Source organism: Abramis brama, assembly GCF_963993115.1.
Source record: "Abramis brama genome assembly, chromosome: 23".
Classification (NCBI taxonomy): Eukaryota; Metazoa; Chordata; class Actinopteri; order Cypriniformes; family Leuciscidae; genus Abramis; species Abramis brama.
This window is the reverse complement of record NC_139985.1, coordinates 11,136,453-11,159,410: the sequence shown is the minus strand read 5'-3', so window position 1 is coordinate 11,159,410 and position 22,958 is coordinate 11,136,453. Positions and strand designations below refer to the sequence as shown.

The 22,958-nt window shown below is 35.1% G+C and overlaps 1 protein-coding gene across 2 annotated transcripts in view; it reads left to right on the top strand.

Annotated features, from left to right (window-relative positions):
* Positions 1-536: 536 nt before the first annotated feature.
* unm_sa1614 (un-named sa1614) overlaps positions 537-22,958 on the top strand; it is a 38,284-nt gene continuing 15,862 nt past the window's right edge. For both annotated transcript variants that reach the window (XM_084100492.1, XM_084100493.1), the window contains exons 1-13: positions 537-897; positions 9,355-9,427; positions 9,836-9,981; positions 10,298-10,372; positions 11,040-11,089; positions 12,014-12,143; positions 13,252-13,337; positions 13,762-13,837; positions 18,009-18,095; positions 19,717-19,817; positions 20,099-20,168; positions 21,806-21,893; positions 22,380-22,428. In XM_084100492.1, coding sequence (XP_083956618.1) covers positions 772-897; positions 9,355-9,427; positions 9,836-9,981; positions 10,298-10,372; positions 11,040-11,089; positions 12,014-12,143; positions 13,252-13,337; positions 13,762-13,837; positions 18,009-18,095; positions 19,717-19,817; positions 20,099-20,168; positions 21,806-21,893; positions 22,380-22,428 — 1,157 coding nt within the window. In that variant the 5' untranslated portion in view covers positions 537-771. The remainder of the gene's footprint in view (positions 898-9,354; positions 9,428-9,835; positions 9,982-10,297; positions 10,373-11,039; positions 11,090-12,013; positions 12,144-13,251; positions 13,338-13,761; positions 13,838-18,008; positions 18,096-19,716; positions 19,818-20,098; positions 20,169-21,805; positions 21,894-22,379; positions 22,429-22,958) is intronic.

Sequence of the window (22,958 nt, the reverse complement as noted above, 5' to 3'; positions counted from 1 at the left end):
AAAGATTCGATTCACTGGGATGAATTAAAATCCCCACCACTATTTGATATAGTTGAAGTCATTTGTCTCTGATAAAGCACGTTTATTTATTTTTTATTTGCTTGGGTGAATGACAACATTTAGAAAACTGAATCTCTATACAATTATTTCCTGCACAATAAAATAATCCTACATGTTCATATTATTTTATTATAAATTATTATAAATTGTTGATTAATGTATTAATTCATTAAACAAATTAATTAATTAATAAACAGTTATTGCATAGCAATTAAACTAAGAGACTAGATGAGATTAAATAGATAAGTAATAATAAATATTTTAGATAAAATTGTGAATGGTAAGGTCATTCATAAATGCGAATAGCTTTCAAGAATGAAAAACCTGTAACAGGTTTATTTTGGTTTTATTATTACAGTTCAGTTGTTTTTATATATGGCCTTCTAACATATTGACCACAGTAGATGCTTTTAATAGTTTCACCATTATTAACCACCCCAGCCTGATATGATTTGTGGGGTCCGTCGGCCAACTGCGCATGCGTACTATCGAACAGTCAACACTAGACTGACACTAACCCTCCTGTTTCCTCTTTATGCGCGTTCGCCGCTATAGCCAAACATAACACTGCTGCACTTTACTTCACCGCTGTGCGAACTTTTCAAACAGCTTGACATTTTTCTAGTTACTTCCTCACCAACATCATCCTTTTTAATGGGCTTACTGTGAACATTTCTTTTAGAATTTGCATTTTCCTATTTTTCCTCCAAAATGCCTGAGTTCATATCAGTGGATGAGTTTATCGTGGAGACTTTGGAGGACTACAGCTCTCCCACCACCTCTTCCTTCTACACCAAAATGACAAGTTGCCGAAATTCCGCCAATCTGATCGAGGAGGTATGATATAATGCCTTTGTGTGCTGCCGTCTTTTGCAATAGCTTCTTATTTTGTCTTTGACAGTTGTAGGCTACAGCATGATGAATGAAATGAATGTGTTCTGTACAATATCAGGAGCAGGTCTCAATGTATTTTTTTTATTTTTTTATGAAGGCAATATGCTCTTTATCCTGTTTTACAGTGCCGTTTGGTATTGCAGAAATGCTTAAGCCAATGAACGTGTTGTCTTTCATATTTTCCCCTACGAACACTGCTTCAAACATTACTACAGCAGATACAGATGCTCTTTGTCTTTTTGAATCGATTGTGCTGAGCGTAGCCTATTTCCAAAACCCCAACCATGTGATTTCAAGCTAAATAGTCAGTTAAAGCGTAGAAAATGATTGTAGTCATCTAATCAGGTTGCTTTTAAATTTGTTAAAATTAATTTATATTATGTAGCCTACGCTCCTTTTTCTGTGGTTTCTGTATCATATCGTTCAACTGAAAGAGGAAGGATCTCACATTTCATTACGCGTTAACATCCACATTTCCTCTTCATTATTGTAAATTAAATGGCACCGAAGTTTTGCAATCTTTTCTTTTTTTGTAATAATATAATTTACTCTTTACTTCGTATTTTGCCGCTATCTCGCGCTTCTTATCTCATATCGCTGCTCGTGCGTTAATACGAGCTTCTGCTGTATTATCACGAGCACGTGCCTTTCATCCACTGTTTATTGAGCTGCATAAACAAAAGCCGGCTTAGGATTCATGAATCTTCTGGAGCTAAGGAACCAGCATGAATGACCGTCATGTTTCTGGATCCGCATCCATTGTTGTTGTTGTTGAAACAACGCTCCACCAATCATTGCCTTCTGATTTTTGGGTTAGGGGTGGGAGGATTGCTTGATAGAGATGTTGCTCCAGGACCAACAAAGGATATTGATCCAGGATCTTGTCCTGTCAGTGAATGTCATGTTGTGCATGTTACAGAAATCATGGTAGTGAGAAGTTTTTTGACTGCTGTCTGTTTGCCACAGGTACAAAAAGGTGCATTTACTTAGCCTACTATAAAATGCAGCACAGAGGTGTAATTTTGTCATTACAAAATCTATTATATATATATATATATATATATATATATATATATATATATATATATATATAACCTGTCAAACCAATCGCGATTAACCGCATCTAAACATAAAAGCTTGTGATTATATGTGTGTGTGTGTGTGTACAAATATATATATATATATAAATATATTTACTTTTTACTATATTACTTTAGATTTTATATATTGTAATTTCATTAATAAAAATATTTGTATTATGAAAATAATTATTTATTTATTAATTATTAATTAGTTATTTATCATATGTATATTTTTCATATATTTATTTGTCTTGGCAAGAACAATGTGATTATTTAGCTACTGCATATTTTTGACACAGTACAGGTCATCATGTTCCTAAAAAAGATGGGTTACACTTTTATTTCTAAACCAAAGCCAGTTTTTATGTACATTGGCTCTTGGCTGGTGTTAAATTTGAACCCCAGTTGTGCCAATTTGAAGCATATATACAGCAGGGTCAGGGTGGTAACAATTGAATGATGACTGCTTGAATGATGACTGCATAGTGGAATGTGAAGTAACCATGGTGATGACCTGGTCTGTGCAATGCACAGCCATACAAATTGAACAGTGCATCACATTACATGCTTGATTGTGACAGGATAGGAACCTTATATAGTGAGCTTTGCACACGCACAGCCTCAGGGGGTTTCAGGACAAAAGGGTCATAAGAGAGACCGACTAGTTGTCTTCCTTCAGAACTTGTCTAGAGTCAGCCTCCACTATCCAAAACCCTCAGCCTTGAGATATCAGAAACCTCAAGACTGGTCTCAGACCAGGACACCTCAGTTTAATCTGCCTTAGTGCAGATTTACAGGCGCTGAATCAAATTGGACAAGCCCTTCAAAACAACAATAGAAGCACAGAAGGGCAAATCTATGAAATAAATGACTTAAAGGGATAATTAAACCAAAAATGAAAAATCACTTACTCACCCTTATGTTGTTCCAACTTCCAAACTAATATGACTATTTATTCAGGTGGAACACAAAAGAAGATATATTGAAGAATGATTTTCTCCATATTATAAGTCAATGGAGCTCAAAATAACATTGGACCCCATTGATATTAATTGTATGGACAAGAAAATATTTGGACATTTAAATATCCCTTTAAATAGCGAATGTTTTCAACCCTATTGATAATCTCTCGGTACAGTATTAGTCAGACCTGTGCAGGTCATTTAAAGTGGAACCTCACTTGCCTTTTTATGTTTGAACTCGTGAGAAGTTTGATTAATCACCAACCAGATATTAGACAACAGATGCCTTAATCTGCACTGCCCTCAAGAGAGATAATAGGAACTCCATGCTATAATAGAGTCTGTGTTTGGGTCATGTTACTTAATGACAAAGCAGGAACTGTAGTGATTTCCCTGGACATTTCTGATGATGATCCAACCTCAGCTATCTCTCTTCAACACAACATGTTGCTCCTGTTTTCCCATTGTATGTTGCTGAAAGTTAGGTGGGCGATTTGGGATTAGCAGATGCACCGGAGAGGAATAAAGAAAGATAATTGGAGTACTTGGATAATCTGCCACACCAACAGGAGCAGCCTGTTGTGCCATGCCTTGTTTTTAAAGCAGGGTTACCCATTCATTCAGAGTGGAGACACCTGATATAACTATTATCCTCATTCCTGAAATATTTGTTAAGAATGAACAAAGGTACACTCATTCATGTTTTCCTCATTAAAACGTTTTACACATAGGCCTAAAGAAATTAGTAGAATATTTCAAATGAATTAAAATGAATTAATAATACTACTGAGAGCACCTTTAAAATAAAATAAAATAAATTCAATAGGTAAAAGTAATTACCCTGCGGCATTGTTTCCCCAGGGACCCAGTTAAATGCACTATTGTGAATTACTGCATGCACTTAGTGCTATGAAAGTCAATTTGATGCACTTACCTAGGAATTTCACAAACCTTGATCCAATTTTATTTTGGACTTAAAGGGGAATTTCATCCAAAAATGAACAGTCATCATTTACTCACCCAAATCGCTCTTATTGTGAGAAGTGTCTCGGTGAGCTTTTGTTTCATACAGTGGAAGTCAATGGTAACCAAGACTTCTCAAAATATCTTGTTTTGAGTTCCTTAGAAGAGTCTTGTTTTGAACATTTTATTTCAGAATGTCATAAAGCCCCTTGGCAACATCTTGCACATGCAAAGGAAGTGGTATCAGCATGTTATTTATCATTTATCATATCATAAAACATCTGCTGACTTCATGATAAACCTGCTCTGGATTCCTCATGTTGCTGAGCTTCATCTGAGTGGGTTTGATGCTATTTCTGTGCATGTGTGTGTGTGTGTTTACCTCAAACTAGTCTTTAGAGCACTTAAGACACACAATATAAATAGCTTGCTTCACAACTTTATATGAGACACACAGGTCTAAATAAGCGGTCATAGATCTGGACTACATTTTGTTTTGTATAAACTAATGGGCATCCCCAGATGCCAGTGGAAAAATTACCAGGTAGTTTCTAGTTACTCTTTACCCTATCTTACTCATAATTGACATTTCATGACCGTGAGGAAGTGAACTCTACCATGGTTACGTGGTATCATTGTGGTATAGATTTAGTTTCACTTCTGGCCGTCTTGGTTAAGGAGCTAAAATCCACCAGTGGTGAAGAAAGTGAACTGTGTGTGTCCGTGTGGGCTGTGCTTCATTAAGCACAAAAGAGGGAGATAAACATCTGGTCGTGCTCCTCAATTATAAAATGCCTCAGACCTCAAAACATTATTACTGCATGTCTTATGGTGGATTCGTTACATGAAGCATGGAGATTTTATGTGTCAGTACAAGAAGCATTGTGTCTGTTCTGTTGTGAATTATTAACATTTGAAGTTCTTTAAATTAGACTTAAATGAACATTTGAGTTCTTGAATTATTTCAGTAAATATAGACTTTTTTCTCTCCCATGGGAATAGAAACAAGCTTGGGAAAATTAATTTAAAAGAAATAAGATTTTATTTAAAATATGAGAAGCAGCACTGTTGTTTACTGGCAATTTGTACAATAACTAGGATTTTTTTAGAACTATACCTATAATTAAAAATGTTATTTGACATATTATATTATAATAATAGATATTATCCAATATTAAGATATTATTTCATATTTGGGTGAAAACCGGAGCAGAATCAACAAATAATTTAATTCTAAATTTTATTTTCTATATTATATTTCAGTAAATAAAAGTAAAAATATATATTTTTTAAATATGAATATGAATATTTTTCATTTTAACTAATATGAAATTCTAAATGTTATATGCTGTATTATATTACATGGCATATGCCATAAAAGTATAATATTATATATTATATGATATATTTTTAAGAATTTTTTCACATTTTTGTGTGAACCCTAAATTTTATATTTATCCATCCATTCATTAAACTGATTGTCCACTGAATCGCATGCTGAATATTATATGCCATATTATAATATTATAGGATCCAGTTGGGATATCCCAATTATAGGATATTATTTCATATTGGTGTGAAAAACATTCACAACAAAATTTAAACAGAGTTTCTGCAGTTTAAGGAAACACACTATGTAAAAGAGTTCAACGCTTCCCTCCCAAGCACAATGGTATAGGCATAATCAGATGGCGGTTCTTTTTGTGTAAAAATTTAAATGTAAACTGAACAACAACTACATTTGTGGTCACAACCTTCATAAGCCACTCACTGCCCCTGTTTACCATGAGCATTTATGGCTGTTTATCACTGTTCTATCCTTACTATGTGTGCTGTGGGGAATTTCACAAGCACTAAATGCACACAAAAGCCAATCCAAAAAGCCAGGCACCATTGCTGCAATATAGAACAAAAGATCTGTGAGGTTAGTCATGCTGAGTACAGAATTCACACTCTGCTTAGTCAGGGGAATGTGAATTTCAGCATGGAATGCCGTTCCAGGTAAAATACCACACGGTTGAATTGTTATTGGCCTAGTGTACACATAACTGAGCTAACTGGAAGGGCTAAAAATAAGAAAACCAAACATCCTTGATGCAAAACTAGCTGCTCTGCGTCTGAATGTGTTCGGTTCCTGGTTGCTTAATTTAAAGGGGTAGTTTGCCAAACAAATATATTTTGTCAGTATGTATTCACCTTCACGTCATTCGAAACCTGTATGACTTTCTTCAGTTGAACACAAAGGGAAATACAATGAAAGAAGTGGATGGTGACTGACTAGCACTTTTCAAAGACCAAAATAACAACATAAAGCATCATAAAAGTAGTCCATACGACTTTTACACTATATTACAAGTCTTCTGAAGCCACAGTTTTGTGTGAGAAACAAACTAAATTTATGTTGGCCTCCGTGGTCAGCATTCACTCGGAAAAGAGCAGCTTGGAAATTCTACAATCAATTTCTCCTTTTGTGTCGCACAGAAGAAAAAGGGTCATAGAAGTTTGAGAGTGAGTAAATAGTGCCAGCATTTTCATTTTGGGATCAGCTACCCCTTTAAGTGTTGGTCGTATGACAGTTGACTCTTGCTCAGTGTCAGATGATTTCACATCACGCCCAACATGTTTCTCAATTGTGCTGTACGAGGAGTTCATTACGGGCTCTCTGAACTAATAACAGTGAATTACATTTTCCTCTTCACACTATCATGTGTGACACCAATGAATATTAATGGATTATAATCCTTTATGCTGGCATTTGACAGGCCTGTTTCCTTAGAGAATAAAAACAGCAAGATAAGACACGAGTGTTAGAGACAGAGGTCCCCGGCTTTGAAACAGGAAGAAGTCTCCATAGAAACTGGGATTTTTTTTTTTTGAAGGAAGTTGATTTCATCAAGGCTAAGGAGAACAAAGAATCTATTTTCTGCGTAGTCATGTTACTGAGTTTTAATCATGTTATGAAATTCCTCTTGTGCACTTAACATTCAGTAAAATAAACATGATATGAATGTAATGAATGCAGTCAATTTTTGGAATCGATTTCCATATTTAAAAACAGTTGTAACTCAAACTGTCCATTCGCACAACAGATTACTTACTCATTTGACTCACCACTGTATAAACGTGTGACTGTTCCACTGTTCACAAAATCCATCACGATTTGGGATTTTTCCCCATGCTGCTTTTAAATGTGCTACACATATTTGACCATTGCGGTCTTGCTCAAGTTAAAAGAAGTTCAACAAAGACTTGTTTCCTTTTTCCATTCCACTGCCCTGTGTCTCATATTTTTAAAGTCAGTATGACACAGAAGTTGCAATAGTCTTTTCTTTTTTATTGTGATATATATATCCATGTGAAACGGCTTCTTGAACAAGAAAAAATGTAGGGCGGGACTTGATTTTGTCCATCTGGAATGAATTGGATGTGGTTTGGTATTGCTGAGATCTCATGTGAGTGACAGGTTGTCCCGCCCAGTAAACAAGTCATTAGAGACAAGAAAATATGTCTTTACAATAAAACTGGAGGGGGAGTTTTTTGATTAAAGATTATATGGACACAAAAAAAAAAAAAAAAAAAAAAAAACCTGGATGTGCATGAATAACTCATTTGCACTAAATACTGCAATATTCTTTAGAAAAAAAATAAGAATTGCCGCTTTTGATTTCATGGTGACTTTTACTGCAAAGAACAAAACAAAACAAAAAATGCATTCTGTGTGAATGGCCCTTAATTGACTTCAATCTCCTTTATTGTTTTATTGATGTTTCTGCGTGAGTTCAAGTTTGAAAGGTCAAGTAGTGTATTCCTGCCTTAATGTCGACTCTTCCAGTCTTTAAATCGGGGGAAAAATCTGAGAAAAAGTGTATTCCAGGGCTGGAGTTCATGCGCAGTGCAGTTCTTCCATGCATTAAATAATTGGTAAACGATGTGGTTGTATTAGTAAAAACACTGTTTTGAGTTGATTTACATTTTTCAGTGCTGTCTAAATGTACTGTTGTAGATAACAGACTTCTCAGTTTGATCATTAGCGGCACGTACAGAACATGGCAGCTGATCTCTGTTCTTTTTTCTGAACTGGAGCAAACAAATTAATCTGCTTTGTCAAAAGCTCTTTTGGGACTCCCTTAAATCTTAACCCCAACCCTTATTTTATTCAATAAGACTTTGTAGACTCTCTCTTTGTGAAAATGTGATTATGCTAAATCACCTGTGGTTAAAAAGATGGGAGCTGTTCAGGATATGAGCTAGGGAAGTGTTGCAACCCTCTTCAGGGCTTCATACACCCTGAGGAACAAACTGTTTATCCTGAGTGAAGGGAGGGATAATTGGGACAGGATATGCGGTTTCCCATTTAATCTGTGTAGAAACTAGACTTTCATAGACTGTAAGACTGCAGGCATATTTCAATACTATATGGAATGAAATCTGGAATCTTGTTTATAAGGCCCCATAATGAATCTTATTGTACATCATGAGCCATACACTGTTGTGGTAGGTAAAAATAAATTTTAAAACGTGCCAAATTGTTGACGATTTCACCCCAGCACACAACAGTCACAATATTTTGAACCACACACAGCAAAGTATCATGCTTTCAGATGGCAGGCGACTATGAAGCTGTTCATTAATCTTTCCATGTTTGCTTTTGCTTATTTAGTGACACAACAATCAGACATCATGCTCCATTTGCTGCTTTATAGTAACCAGATTGTTGCTTAATTCAGTAGATTAGATTTTAGTATAGAAAAGTAGCAAGGTGTAGCAGGTGTAATTTCAGCTGTTCAGTTTCAGAGGGCAAACTCTCTCAGCCTTTCATGATTTCATAATCATTTCATGATTGCATATAATTGCTGTTTTTGAAACCGGAAATGTGTTTCTGTAAGGAGCCATTTCAAGTTGTGCTAAATATGTGCTAAACAATATGTGTGTGCCTTTATGTGCGCTTCTTTGTGTTTGTGTGAATTTCAACAATATTTTAAGTGATCTTATATGGATATATGGTCTGGAATTACAATACATTTACATTTATGCATTTGGCAGAAGCTTTTATCCAGACTGGCTTACAGTGCATTTAAGATACAATACTGGTCAAAAGTTTGGGGTCTGTAAGATCTTTTAATGTTTTTGAAAGAAGTCTCTTATGCTCACCAAGGCTACATTTCTTTGATCAAAAATACAGTAAAAACAGTTATATTATGAAAGATATTTTGATACCTAACTTTTTTTTTGATATATATGAAATTTTGATATATATTTTAAAATGTAATTTATTCCTGTTCTGGCAAACTACACTTATTCACTTATCCAGTTTAAAACAACAACAACTGGTATCTGCCGAATGGGAATTCCTAACTCAGTGTTGATGTGACCCTTGTTTTTTCTTTCAAAAGGCCTTGGACTCTGACCGCACAATCTTGCAGAAAATGAAGAAAGCAGCCAAAGCAAAGCATTTCTCTGGTCAAGGTAACATAAAATAATACTGAATCTGTTTATTTGTGTTTAAATGTGTGAGAAAGTACCTGAAAGGGTATCATTTCTCGTTTAGTCAGGTGATTTGGTTAGGTGCTTGCATCGTTTTGTCACAAATGCAAGTATTCACTATGCCATATTTGTTTTTATTTCATTCACATCAGACTGTAAGCAGCATGAATTCATTTTTGTTTCTTTGATAGTTCATTAGAGAGACCGACAGGGCATGCAAAGCATTTCCTCCTACGTATGAATATGAATGAAGTGGAAGGCAAATGCCGCTATGAAACCCAAACCCATCAACACCTGTTTTTAGTTTTTTTTTGTCATTTGCTTTTAGTCAAATTTTCTGTTTTCTTGGTTATATTTTCCTGATTTGTGCTGCTGCTGTTCTTTTTCCAGACCACATATCACATTTGGAGTCATACATCAATTCCATGGAGAAGTTGGCTGTAAATTTCCGCAACAATGGAGAACAGGAAGTGGCCTCTGCCTTTAATAAGTTTGCAGAATTCTCCAAAGAACTGCTGATGCCAGTGAAGAACTTGGTGAGACACATGGAGCTTCAGGGAAGGTTTTCTGTTAGGCTTCTGCATAATCCAAAAGAGTCTTTTTAATATTAGTCACAGTTTGGTCTTACAAGATAGGCCTTATCTGCAAACAGCTTAGCTTCCCTCCAAAGGTTTTCTCACCTCCCTGTCCACAGTTCCTTATCCTTTCCAGACGTGTTCCTATTAAATAGATTTTAGTAAAACATGTTTTAATGTGCTTGTTTGCAAGTAAGCAAGCATACGCTGACATACACTGGCAATAAATGGATTTTGCCAGCTCACAATTTCCGTTTTAATATTTCCGTTTTATCAGTTGAAGAGCATGTTGCACAACATTAACTTCTTCCTGGACTCGCTGGTAAAAGGGGATCTGAAAGAGGTCAAAGGTGTAAGTTGAACTCTTCAATACAATACATTACTGTCTTGTGATTGCTTTGTAAATGTATAGATTGTGATTTTAGTATTTTAACTTCCTTTATAGGCAAGTACTCAAACAGTTAGACTGATAATATAATTTGCAATGTATAAAGGTTACATTTTTTTTATAAAAATGTTATTAAATGTAAAATAAATAAAATATTGTACATACTATAAATTCAACAGGTTTAAAAAATTGTATAAGTTCAGTATATTTGAATAAATCAAATGTAAAATATTTGTATAAATATTACCTTGACATATTTTATACCATTATAGTGAATGATTACCATATTCTTATACCATGGTACCCCAAAAAGAGGAAATGACAATTGTACCAAGTCCAAAAAATATGGTACCATGTAACTTACTTTTGTTGCTCTGTTAGTGTTCCAGTATACAGTATATGATGCAAATGAGATGCACTGGATATTATATCCCAGAGGGCAACAAGATGTTCTCTGCCTCTACAAGCAGAAATCCATTACATAGATCATTACCATAAGCACAGTGTTTAATGTGAGCAGATGGTAATAAGACAGATGATGACTTCTCTTAATTCTGTCTCGATTCTCGTCTTTTACTGTAAGATGATGTAAGTCTTACTCTGTTCTAACTCCTTCTTTTCATCTTGTCAGGACCTGAAAAAGCCCTTTGACAAAGCATGGAGAGATTATGAAAATAAATTGTGAGTGCTTTTCATACCACTGTTTTTAAATTACAGCCATTTGTGTCTGTGTTTTTTGACACCCTCTGAGTGCTGGATTATTTTGATTCATTAGTTGAGATATTGCAAAAGCTTCAAAATAAGAAAGACAAAAAGAAAACATTTTATCTCTGGTCTCTGTCACGACAGTGTCTCTCTTTCTCTCTCTCTCTCTCTCTCTCTCTCTCTCTCTCTCTCTGTGTGTGTATGTGTGTGTGTTTCAAACAACAACCAATTTTAGAAACTGTGTAGGATATATTTTCTGTGCCTCATGTGTTACATATTCACTGCAGGATCACAGTCACTTTCACTTGTTCTCCTTTTCACATATCTCTTCACACCTTTATTACAAGACATGGTTGTTTAAACCAGTATATTTCCCAACATGTTCCTTCATGGACACCAAATCAGAAATATAGTCCTTTTTGCACATATTATAATGGATATCATGTAGCAAAAACATTAATACTATGAAATTCACTTTTTTTAGTAAAAGTGTGAATATTTCCATCTACACAAATGTATAAAAAAGAGATTCATCACAATTAGTTGTAATTGTAATCTATTAGTAAGCACCAAAAAAATACTTTTAAGTTAAAAACTGTAAGTTCTAGGTTTAACATAGCAATATCGAAAACCCATGACCTTCTACTCTAACTTCCTGATCCTTAATTGTTACCGGAGATCCTTTCAGCACTTCCTGTATCGTTATTTTGCTCCTTCTAATCTCTGTTCTTCATTTAATTGTAATTCTCGTAAGTGTCTCGCTTCACTTCTCTTACAATACTTTTGTATTGTGTTTCTTATTTTCTGTAACCACAAATCAGACACATACCATCAGTTTTCTGTATACTACACAATACAAAAGTCATGACCACACTGTCATATGCTTTCTGTCCCCTTCAGCACTAAGATCGAGAAAGAGAAGAGGGAACTGGCGAAGCAGTACGGTATGGTGCGCACAGAGGTGAGCGGAGGAGAGATTGCAGAAGAGATGGAGAAAGAGCGCAGGATGTTCCAGCTACAGATGTGTGAAGTAAGATCCGCTCGTGTTTGTGTAAGCTGCTGTAGAGGAACATGATGATGCTGTTAGATTAATGCTGAGATCAGCTCATCTGTGTTATTGTCGGTAAATTTGAATGGCAAAAACATTTGCTAGGTTACTATTACTTTAAACCAGGGGTTTTCAAACTTTTTCATGCCCAGCATGGGCGAATATGATGATACCAGTAAACTGTGTGGAAAAAAATAATTAATTGTGATATTATAAAGTGGGATATTGTTCTCAAAAATAAATAGTAAATAAAGGCTAAACTCTCCATTATGAATTAAAATTGTTGAGTTTTTGTCCATATAATAATGTTTTTAACCCCAGCTGAAAGTCTCTAAACCAGTAGATATCAACCTTTTTTACTTCAATGCCCTTTCACTCACAATTTCAACCCAATAAAACATTTTAGAGCTTGGCCTAATTAGATGTATATTCATTTTAAAAATGACCAAATAATAAGAATCTGTCATGCTATTTGTCTGTAATGAGAACACAAAGATGAGGAGTACAAAATACACAGTCTTTTAATCATAATCTTTATGAGGAAACACACAGGAGAAAAGAATAACTTAACCACATAATACTGAGACGACACGAAACAATGACCAAAGGAAACTATAAGGGTATAAATGCACAGAGATAACTAAATGAACAGGTGAACTTAATCCAATCAGAAATCATAGAAACTAAATAGAAACTCAAAAAAACAGAACCCAGAAAAAGCAGCAGAGTGGACAGAATGAAAATGAAACCAAAACAGAACAAGACAGTTACAGAAATATCTTGATTTTGAGTTGTTTTAGCTTTTTTTAATGCTTGTTTTGTCTTATTTTAAATAATTTAAGTCATCTTGAGGCCCCCTAGTTGAGAGCCACTGCTCTAAACAGTCTCTGACTGTGTATATATATCTACACACAACCTACCTACACTACAAAAAATTTGGGGTCGGTAATTTTTTTTAATGGTTATGAAAAATGTCTCTAATTCTCACCAAGGCTGCATTTATTTGCGCAAAAAAAGAAAGAAAAATATATTATTACTATATAAAATAACTTTTCTTTTTTCTGTTCTCATCTGTTTTCCTCTTAAACAGTACCTCATCAAAGTAAATGAAATTAAGACCAAGAAAGGAGTAGACCTGCTACAGAACCTCATCAAACACTACCACTCTCAGTGCAAGTAAGTCTGTGATAAAACTGTGATTTTTTAAAGATTTTGGAAGTTTATTATGCATTTCTATAGATATATAACAATCCTTCAGATGAACAGTCCTCGTAAAGCAATATAATCAGTCCCCCACAACAGAGTCGTCCAATGAAAGGAACCAGAGCATGGCAAAATGAACAAAGTCATCCGTGTTAGGAGAAATCTCTGGGCCAGGCAGTGCACCTGTGCCTGCTTGGCACCAACACCATCAGTGTTCAATGCATGCTTTATAGTCACATCCCTCCACGCTCGAGTCTGTCACGCTGTTTTAAGTGTGACTGGAATTTGAGAGGATGAGAAACCATTGAAAGAATAGCGAGAGGGGAAGGGATGCAGCCTTGACAATTGACGCTGTTTTGTTACGGGATCTGTGATTAAAATTGCTTTCTCCTGTCAGTTTCTTTCAGGAGTGTCTAACTGCAACGGAAAAGCTGAAGCAGTACATTGAGGTCTTTACGGGACAGCTGAGCGCTGTGAGTGATTCCGCCCATGCTTGCTGCTTGCACACAAATGTTCTTAATGTATGGGGCAGATGACATGCTGTGGCTCAAATGCCACCTTACAATGACAAAAAGCCGCAAACACACTTACGAAAGTGGAAGAAATCAGGGTGAACGGCCCTCTAAAGTGTTTTTTTCTATGCTTTCATTCATGCTTTTGTGCTGCCTAAGGCTTCCTATAAATACTCAAACCTCAAACAGACGGCGACAGGTTTAACCAAACTACTTTGTAATGCTGTTTGAAGGGGAAAGAGATACTAATACTACTAGCACTACTACTACTAATAATATATTGGCATATAAATAATAATAGTTGTTGTTATAGTTGTTCTTTTTATTCTTATTAAATTATTACTAATTATCATTACTAGTTATAATCATATAATAATAAATAAACAAATAAATATCAGGGCAATATACTGTATATATATATATATATATATATATATATATATACAGTGAGGAAAATAAGTATTTGAACACCCTGCTATTTTGCAAGTTCTCCCACTTGGAAATCATGGAGGGGTCTGAAATTGTCATCGTAGGTGCATGTCCACTGTGAGAGACATAATCTAAAAAAAAATAATCCAGAAATCACAATATATGATTTTTTAACTATTTATTTGTATGATACAGCTGCAAATAAGTATTTGAACACCTGTCTATCAGCTAGAATTCTGACCCTCAAAGACCTGTTAGTCTGCCTTTAAAATGTCCACCTCCACTCCATTTATTATCCTAAATTAGATGCACCTGTTTGAGGTCGTTAGCTGCATAAAGTCCACCCCATACAATCAGTAAGAATCCAATTACTAACATGGCCAAGACCAAAGAGCTGTCCACTAGAGACAAAATTGTACACCTCCACAAGGCTGGAAAGGGCTATGGGGAAATTGCCAAGCAGCTTGGTGAAAAAAGGTCCACTGTTGGAGCAATCATTAGAAAATGGAAGAAGCTAAACATGACTGTCAATCTCCCTCGGACTGGGGCTCCATGCAAGATCTCACCTCATGGGGTCTCAATGATCCTAAGAAAGGTGAGAAATCAGCCCAGAACTACACGGGAGGAGCTGGTCAATGACCTGAAAGAGCTGGGACCACCGTTTCCAAGGTTACTGTTGGTAATACAATAAGACGTCATGGTTTGAAATCATGCATGGCACGGAAGGTTCCCCTGCTTAAACCAGCACATGTCAAGGCCCGTCTTAACTTTGCCAATGACCATTTGGATGATCCAGAGGAGTCATGGGAGAAAGTCATGTGGTCAGATGAGACCAAAATAGAACTTTTTGGTCATAATTCCACTAAACGTGTTTGGAGGAAGAAGAATGATGAGTACCATCCCAAGAACACCATCCCTACTGTGAAGCATGGGGGTGGTAGCATCATGCTTTGGGGGTGTTTTTCTGCACATGGGACAGGGCGACTGCACTGTATTAAGGAGAGGATGACCGGGGCCATGTATTGCGAGATTTTGGGGAACAACCTCCTTCCCTCAGTTAGAGCATTGAAGATGGGTCGAGGCTGGGTCTTCCAACATGACAATGACCCGAAGCACACAGCCAGGATAACCAAGGAGTGGCTCTGTAAGAAGCATATCAAGGTTCTGGCGTGGCCTAGCCAGTCTCCAGACCTAAACCCAATAGAGAATCTTTGGAGGGAGCTCAAACTCCGTGTTTCTCAGCGACAGCCCAGAAACCTGACTGATCTAGAGAAGATCTGTGTGGAGGAGTGGGCCAAAATCCCTCCTGCAGTGTGTGCAAACCTGGTGAAAAACTACAGGAAACGTTTGACCTCTGTAATTGCAAACAAAGGCTACTGTACCAAATATTAACATTGATTTTCTCAGGTGTTCAAATACTTATTTGCAGCTGTATCATACAAATAAATAGTTAAAAAATCATACATTGTGATTTCTGGATTTTTTTTTAGATTATGTCTCTCTCATTGGACATGCACCTACGATGACAATTTCAGACCCCTCCATGATTTCTAAGTGGGAGAACTTGCAAAATAGCAGGGTGTTCAAATACTTATTTTCCTCACTGTATATATATACAAGCGAATGAACTAAAAGGAAACAAGTCTGTAACTCAGTTAGAAACCAAGGCAACTAACAATGAATGAGAACACAGGCAAAGCAAGAACAGGGAAAACTGAACTAAAACACAATGAAAACAAACATAACCCTTACAATTACTATGACTAATTCTGAATATTATAAAAAATTATAATTTAAATTACATTATGAATTACCCACCACATTCCATCCCTTTCCTTTCATATCGTACTGTAACATGATTAACACTTTAATGTGAAATAGTAAAGAATTGTCCAAATAGCACTTGTCAGCTCTACTTTTTATAGCATCATTATATTAAACTGACCTTTAAATTAAAACTATTTACACTTTAGGGAGTAATGGCTCACTTGTGGAAAGGTCAGAATGCATTGAAAGGCGTTGAAAACCAAACTGATGTGAAATAATTCAGACAGATCACCTGTACATCATCTGTCAAGCGATTTGATAGTTTAGGCCCTGTATACTCAAAATCCATTCAGACAAACAGGATCAGCCCTGAGTGTGTGTGTTCATGTGGCAGAGCGGTAATCTGTATTCAGAGCACAACTTAATTTGCAGCAGTGAAGCTCAGGATGAGCATGATATTGGCCCTGATCGCTCAGTCCATGCTGTCCTACAGTCCCCTACTGTATTAATAGTTCTTCATATACCATCCCATAAGCAAGGTCATTATTTTTAAATTGAAAAGTGCTGAGGATCCTTTGCATCCTTTGTTCATTCTCAGCCAAATATATCTCAATCTCAGAGAGTAGATTGCTCATGCTGAGCAGCGAATGACTTTAGGGCAGTTGTTCTGCATCTTTATGGTATCCCATCATCCCCCAAGCTAACAATGTTCCTTCATCTCCTTGTGCTTTATATAGTCAGCCCAGATCAATAGTTTGTTGGCTAAAAATAGTCGATCATCTCAATACATGTACATCCACACTGATATAACCAAGTGACTCACATTGAAGTGTTAGCAGTGTTGGGATGTAATGCATTACTAAGTAATTAAAGTAATTTAAAAGTAAAGCAAGGGATTACTTTTAATTTTTGCTTCATTTAATTACAGTTACTTCTGATGTAATTGCATTATAGACTATAAAATTATTCTATTTTAAACAATAGTGGATTTAACATATGTTATTTATTATGTTTTTAATGTAACCCTCTCCCTTTAATTAATTTGGTCAGTTTAAGAATAATTTATGCAATTTTATATTATTTATTTGAAAGAATGAAAAGAGCAGTTTCATGTCTATCCTTGTATTGTATCCTTGTATTGGTTGACATAGGAAGACTGTAATTAATAAGTAATGTAATAGAGAAATTAGTACAGTAATATAATTACACTATTGAAGATGTAATTACTTGAGTGACATACCCTACACTAAGTATTAGTGGTGTTAGAGATTTAAACAAAAGATAATAAACTGCATCCTGCTGAAAAAACCCATCTTAAACTATCCTGATGTAGATTAAGCTAGTCTATCTGGACTCGCCAAACTGCTGTTTAACTGGTTTAGCTGGTTAACCTGCTGATTTTATTGCTTGACCTGGTAACAAGCATACACATTTTCTCTAAAATATCTAGCAACAGGGTTATTACTGTTAACTAAAACTATTGTATGTATATTATATATTGTATGTTTGTGAAATAAAGCTGAAATCACATTTAAATATTAAATGAAAAATGGAAACTAAGCGAAAATGAGAAATGTTGCCTAGAATTTCACTCTAGACATTGAAGAACCACAACAGTGTGGCTTTTGTTTGCTTGGATCACGGCGCATCAAGGTTACCAGCCTCCGCCGATCTACCTCATGCTGACACAATCAGGGAAGAAATCAGCACTGTAAGCAGTTGGTAACAGTAAATCCCATTTAAGGGCAAATTTGTGGAGGGTAAAGCAGACGGCTTCGTTCAGCTGCAGTTATGTTGTGAGTGACAGACAACTTAATGAAAGGGCAGTTGTCTCACCTAAAGCTTAAGTAATCATGCTTAGAAAAACACGGCTGGAATGTACAAGGAGGATAGGAAATGTGTTTGGAGGAATTTAAGTGTGTGTGTGTTTATACAGATCAAACATAAGCAGGATGAGGAGAAGAGACAGCTCTGTTCTCTCAGAGATCAGCTCAGACCTGCTCTACAGCCCGAATTCAAAGAGGTAAAGAATGACACTCTATTTACACTTCATTCCCGCTCCATTTGCACACACATTTTTCCCGCTTCAGCACTTGCACAAATTTCTCATGCTGATTTTCACCTCTTACACTCCTTGCTGTTCAGTTTAGGATTTTCTAACACTTCCTCTGGATATGATCTCACATTGTTTAATTGAAGGCTTATATGCATGGAGATACCGGGGCAGATTGACACAATGGCTATTTCTCAGTAAGCTGATCTTCAAAGATAAACCTACACTGAGAAATATATATATTATGTATACTTTTCACGTATAGTATTTCTGCAGTGAGCAGTACATACAATACACTGTGGGTCTGTGTTCAGTTTTGTATTGCATGGGACTGCGGTATGTTTAAGCCACCGCCGTGTTCTGTTTTTCCTGTTTCAGAGGTCACCCACCACTATTGATTCACAAAAATCAATAGCATGTTATGTTGCAGTGCATGGCGGTATACATTATTTGTGAGGGTAATAAATAGATAGGGTCTTATGGAGTAATTTGTTAGTCTTACTCAAGTATTTAATGGGATAATGGTGGAGGGGGGTCAATATATTTGTTACTGTCAATCATCTTCCACAACAATTTTTTAAGTGCTTGGAATGACTGTGAAGAGCAGCTATTAACAAAATCGTTTTTTCTAAATGCTTCACTGACAAAACAGCAGTCCAGGAGAGTAAGTTGAGATGTTTTTTTTTAATTATCATGTGATGTTATAAAGCTGCCCTAATTACTCATAAACACATGCATGTGAACTGTCACCTCATGTTTACCACTTTAGTTGAAAAAATTAGCATGTGCAATATAAGTGTGACATTCTCACGAGGAATATAACAATTTGCTGTCAAACTTGCTGCAAAAATCAAATTTTCATGTTTTTGTTTCTGAAAGCTGTTGATATTTTGGATATATTCCAGGTTAAACACAAGTTAAGCTTTTAACAGTATGCTGTCGACTTCAACACTACAATCTCTGTACTCTTGCCCAATAGATGTCCATTGTAATTATATTATTGTTATAATCATTTATACATTCTAAAAATTTTATTACAGAATTTTGGATATTTTAATCTATTTACTGTTGACATCATTTCATTATTTTCTGTTGACATAATTTAACACAGAATATTCTTTTTTTCTTATTAAATTTGTACCCACGGCATGAGTGATATTCATATATTGTGGATGTCCTGCATAACCTTTCTTCATATGTGTGAGCCAGTACTTCCCCTCAGTGTTAGTATTTCGCAGAATGTTCTCACTGTTCTTTTCCATAGAATTAAACTGTGACCTAGCAAATCTGAAATGTCATGTGGACTAATTTTATGGTACTTTTATGGTGCTTTTTTGTCATTTTTTTTTAGTTGAAAGCCCCTGTTCCCATTGACTTTCATTATATGAAAAAGAGAAGTGAGAACATTCTGCTAAACGTCTTCTATTTTGTTCTCACAAAAATAAATACATAAAATAAATAATACAGGAACTATCCCTTTAAGCTGCTGTGTGCAAAAGCCCATGCATAGAGGCAATGGAAATCAAAAAAGCTTTTTGGGGGCCACGTATAAACAAACCATGACTTTCCAGTTTATGCTTCTGTTGTTCAGGATTCTCTTAGCAGACAGACCGTGTACAGCATGCATCAGCTTCAAGGCAACAAGCAATATGGCACAGAGAAATCAGGCTACCTCTACAAGAGAAGTGATGGGTAAATGAATTCATGTTGTAGCAAATGGTCATGATTTTATTTAATTTCTGTTCCCGGATCATGCATTCTTCAAGCATGACGTTTAATCCACACTTTCATTTAGATTTCCCTGATAAATGCTTTTGGAAGTGCTCTGTTAGCCCTTCATTTCAAATTATTCATGTGTGGTAGGACACGCTGTCCCGGGAGATACACACAGATCTGTCACTGCATTCACTGTATAGCTTTGTGATGATTGAGGAAAATGTGATGTGGATGCTGTGCCGTAATCTCATTTATAGGTTGAGGAAGATGTGGCAGAAGAGGAAATGTTCTGTGCAGAACTGCTATCTTACCATCGCTCATGGAACCGTGAGTACTCGCATCACTCTCTGCAAATACAGCAGCAAACAGTTTTTTCCTTCTGCTGGTTTCTGTGAAAAAATGTCATACATTCAAAATGTCACGTGTGGTTGCAAGGAGAAAGCACAACGTTTTAGTAGAACAAAGAGCTGTAACGAGAACGGACAATGAAATGAAAGAAACACAGGCTTAAATACACAGACTAAACTAATCACATAATCAATGACAGTTGCAAACACTAATAAAACCATGAGTAACCAGTAAACTAACTGAAATACATGAAACTGGGACACAGAACTGAAAGACAAGACAAAAACCCACCCAAACATATACTGAACACTTTATAATATACAGTAATGAAGTACAACCCCATTTCCAGAATAGTTGGGACATTTTGTAAAATGCAATAAAATTCACAATCTGTGATTTAATTCTCTTGAACCTTTTTTTAACTGACAAAAGTACAAAGAAAAGATTTCCAATGTTTTCACTGACCAACATAATTGTATTTTGTAAAAACTGTATAAACAAATTTTGATTATAGTTAATTAATAGTTTATAGTTAATAGACTATATACAATTGTCACTGTAATTATTATTATTGTTTAATTAATTAAGTGCTTTAAACCAATTTATTGGACATTACAGTGACAGTTTATAAACTATTGTTTTGCAAATGATTTATAAGTGCTTTGTTACTGTATACTTAATATGAATTGTTACCCGGATTTTCTCAGAGACGTCTGTAAGCCATCATAAGGCCTGTGCAGACCACTTCTGAAATTTTTTGTCATGAAAAACGTACATGATATATAAAAATAAAAAAAGCATCTTAATATGGCATTTTACACCTGGAAATATCATATTGTGTGGATGTGTTTTTTTTTTATTATTGTTTAATTTTTTTGGATCCCAAATATGACGCATTGGACTCTATAACATTTTTTTTTAAAATATATTTTGTGAATATTTTGTTTTTAAATTATATTTACACTACAAAATGTTTGGGGATATAAATTGGAAGATTTTTAAGGTTTTTGAAAAAAGTCTCTTATGCTCACCAAGGCTACATTTATTTAATCAAAAATACAGTAAAAACTGTAATATAGTGAAATATTATTACAATTAATTATTAATTAATTATACAACTATTTCTATATTTTATATATAATTTATTCCTGTGGTGACAAAGCTGTATTTTCAGCATCATTACTAATCATTCTAATATGCTGATTTGGTGCTTAAGAAACATTTGTGATACATTTGATAAGTTTTTCATCATTCTTTGAGGAACAGAAAGTTCAAAAGAACAGCATTTATTTGAAATATATTTTTTTGTAGCATTATAAATGTCTTTATTGTCACTTTCGATCAATTAAATACATCCTTGCTAAATGAAATCCTAAAAAAAATGCAATTTTTGAATAGTAGTGTATATTTATTTATTTATTACTTTTACTTATATGTATTTATATAATGATACATATTTATTTATATTTATATTATTATTTTATATTTTATACTTTCATAATGTTTAGTTGCATTCTCAATGGCCGAAACCAATGCTGATATGCACACAATACAATTGAGATGTACACAAAATTGCACTAGACAGACTGTAGTGATGTGCTATCCCTTCATTGCAGCCTAATAAATCACCAGCTAAACTGAACCTCCTCACCTGCCAAGTCAAACCAAGTCTGGAAGACAAGAAATGCTTTGACCTCATCTCACGTGAGTTAGCCACACACTCTCTCTCTCCCATGTGATATATAATTGAGAAAGAAAATATCAAAGGTAGATTTCAGGATCTTCACACCAAGCTGAAGCGAACCAGCCTCAGGCTGTTTTTAGTGAAGTGAACTGCATAATTGTATCTGCATGCGTCCATGCATTATTCTTGCCTCAGGTCTCTAGTGTCATTATTACGTTATGTAACAATCATGAAATATTTTGCGATACAATACTAGAGTCCTTGAAACAAATGCAGGTTGTTCTGAAAGCAGGGGACTATTTAAATTCACTATCTGCACTTGAGCACAATTGTTTGTTCATTCCTGCCACTTGTATTTTAACAAAGGACCTCAAACCTGTTTAATCTCTCCTGATTGTTTGCTGATTACATGTTAGCTGGTGCCAGCTGAGGATGAATTGTGAATTTACAAGGATTAATGAGTGTGTGTGTGTGTGTGTGTTTTTTTATTATTATTTTTTTTATAGATAATCGCACTTACCATTTTCTGGCTGATGATGAGTCTGATTGTGTGGCGTAAGTATTTCTTTTGTTTATTCACAGCAATAAATACTTGAAACACAAACTGTTTAAATCGCACTATTTGGTTTGTTTCAACCTTAAACAACCTACTCAAGCATTTATGTACCTCAATGAGTAATTTTGACATAATTGCACATAAATCCAAACAATAAAAAGCAATACAAACTATTATTCATAATGCATTTTTTATAACTATGCACAAAATGTATCTTAAATTAATACAGAGATATTTTTAAATTATGTATTAATGTATTTCCTATTGAAAGGGCTTTTTATTTAAATTCTCAACAGGCTTTAGTTTACGTCAACGATTTTTTTATACTTGCTAATTGGTTGCAGGTGTTATTAAGGGGCATGACATTCTCATTCTTGAAAGCATCTGATTGGACTTAAACCAGAATAAATGCATAATAATCAATGTTTTTTGTAAAATGAAATGTTTCTTGAGCATCAAATCAGCATATTAGAATAATTTCTGAAGGATCATGAGACTGGAGTAATGATGCTGAAAATGCCGCTTTGAT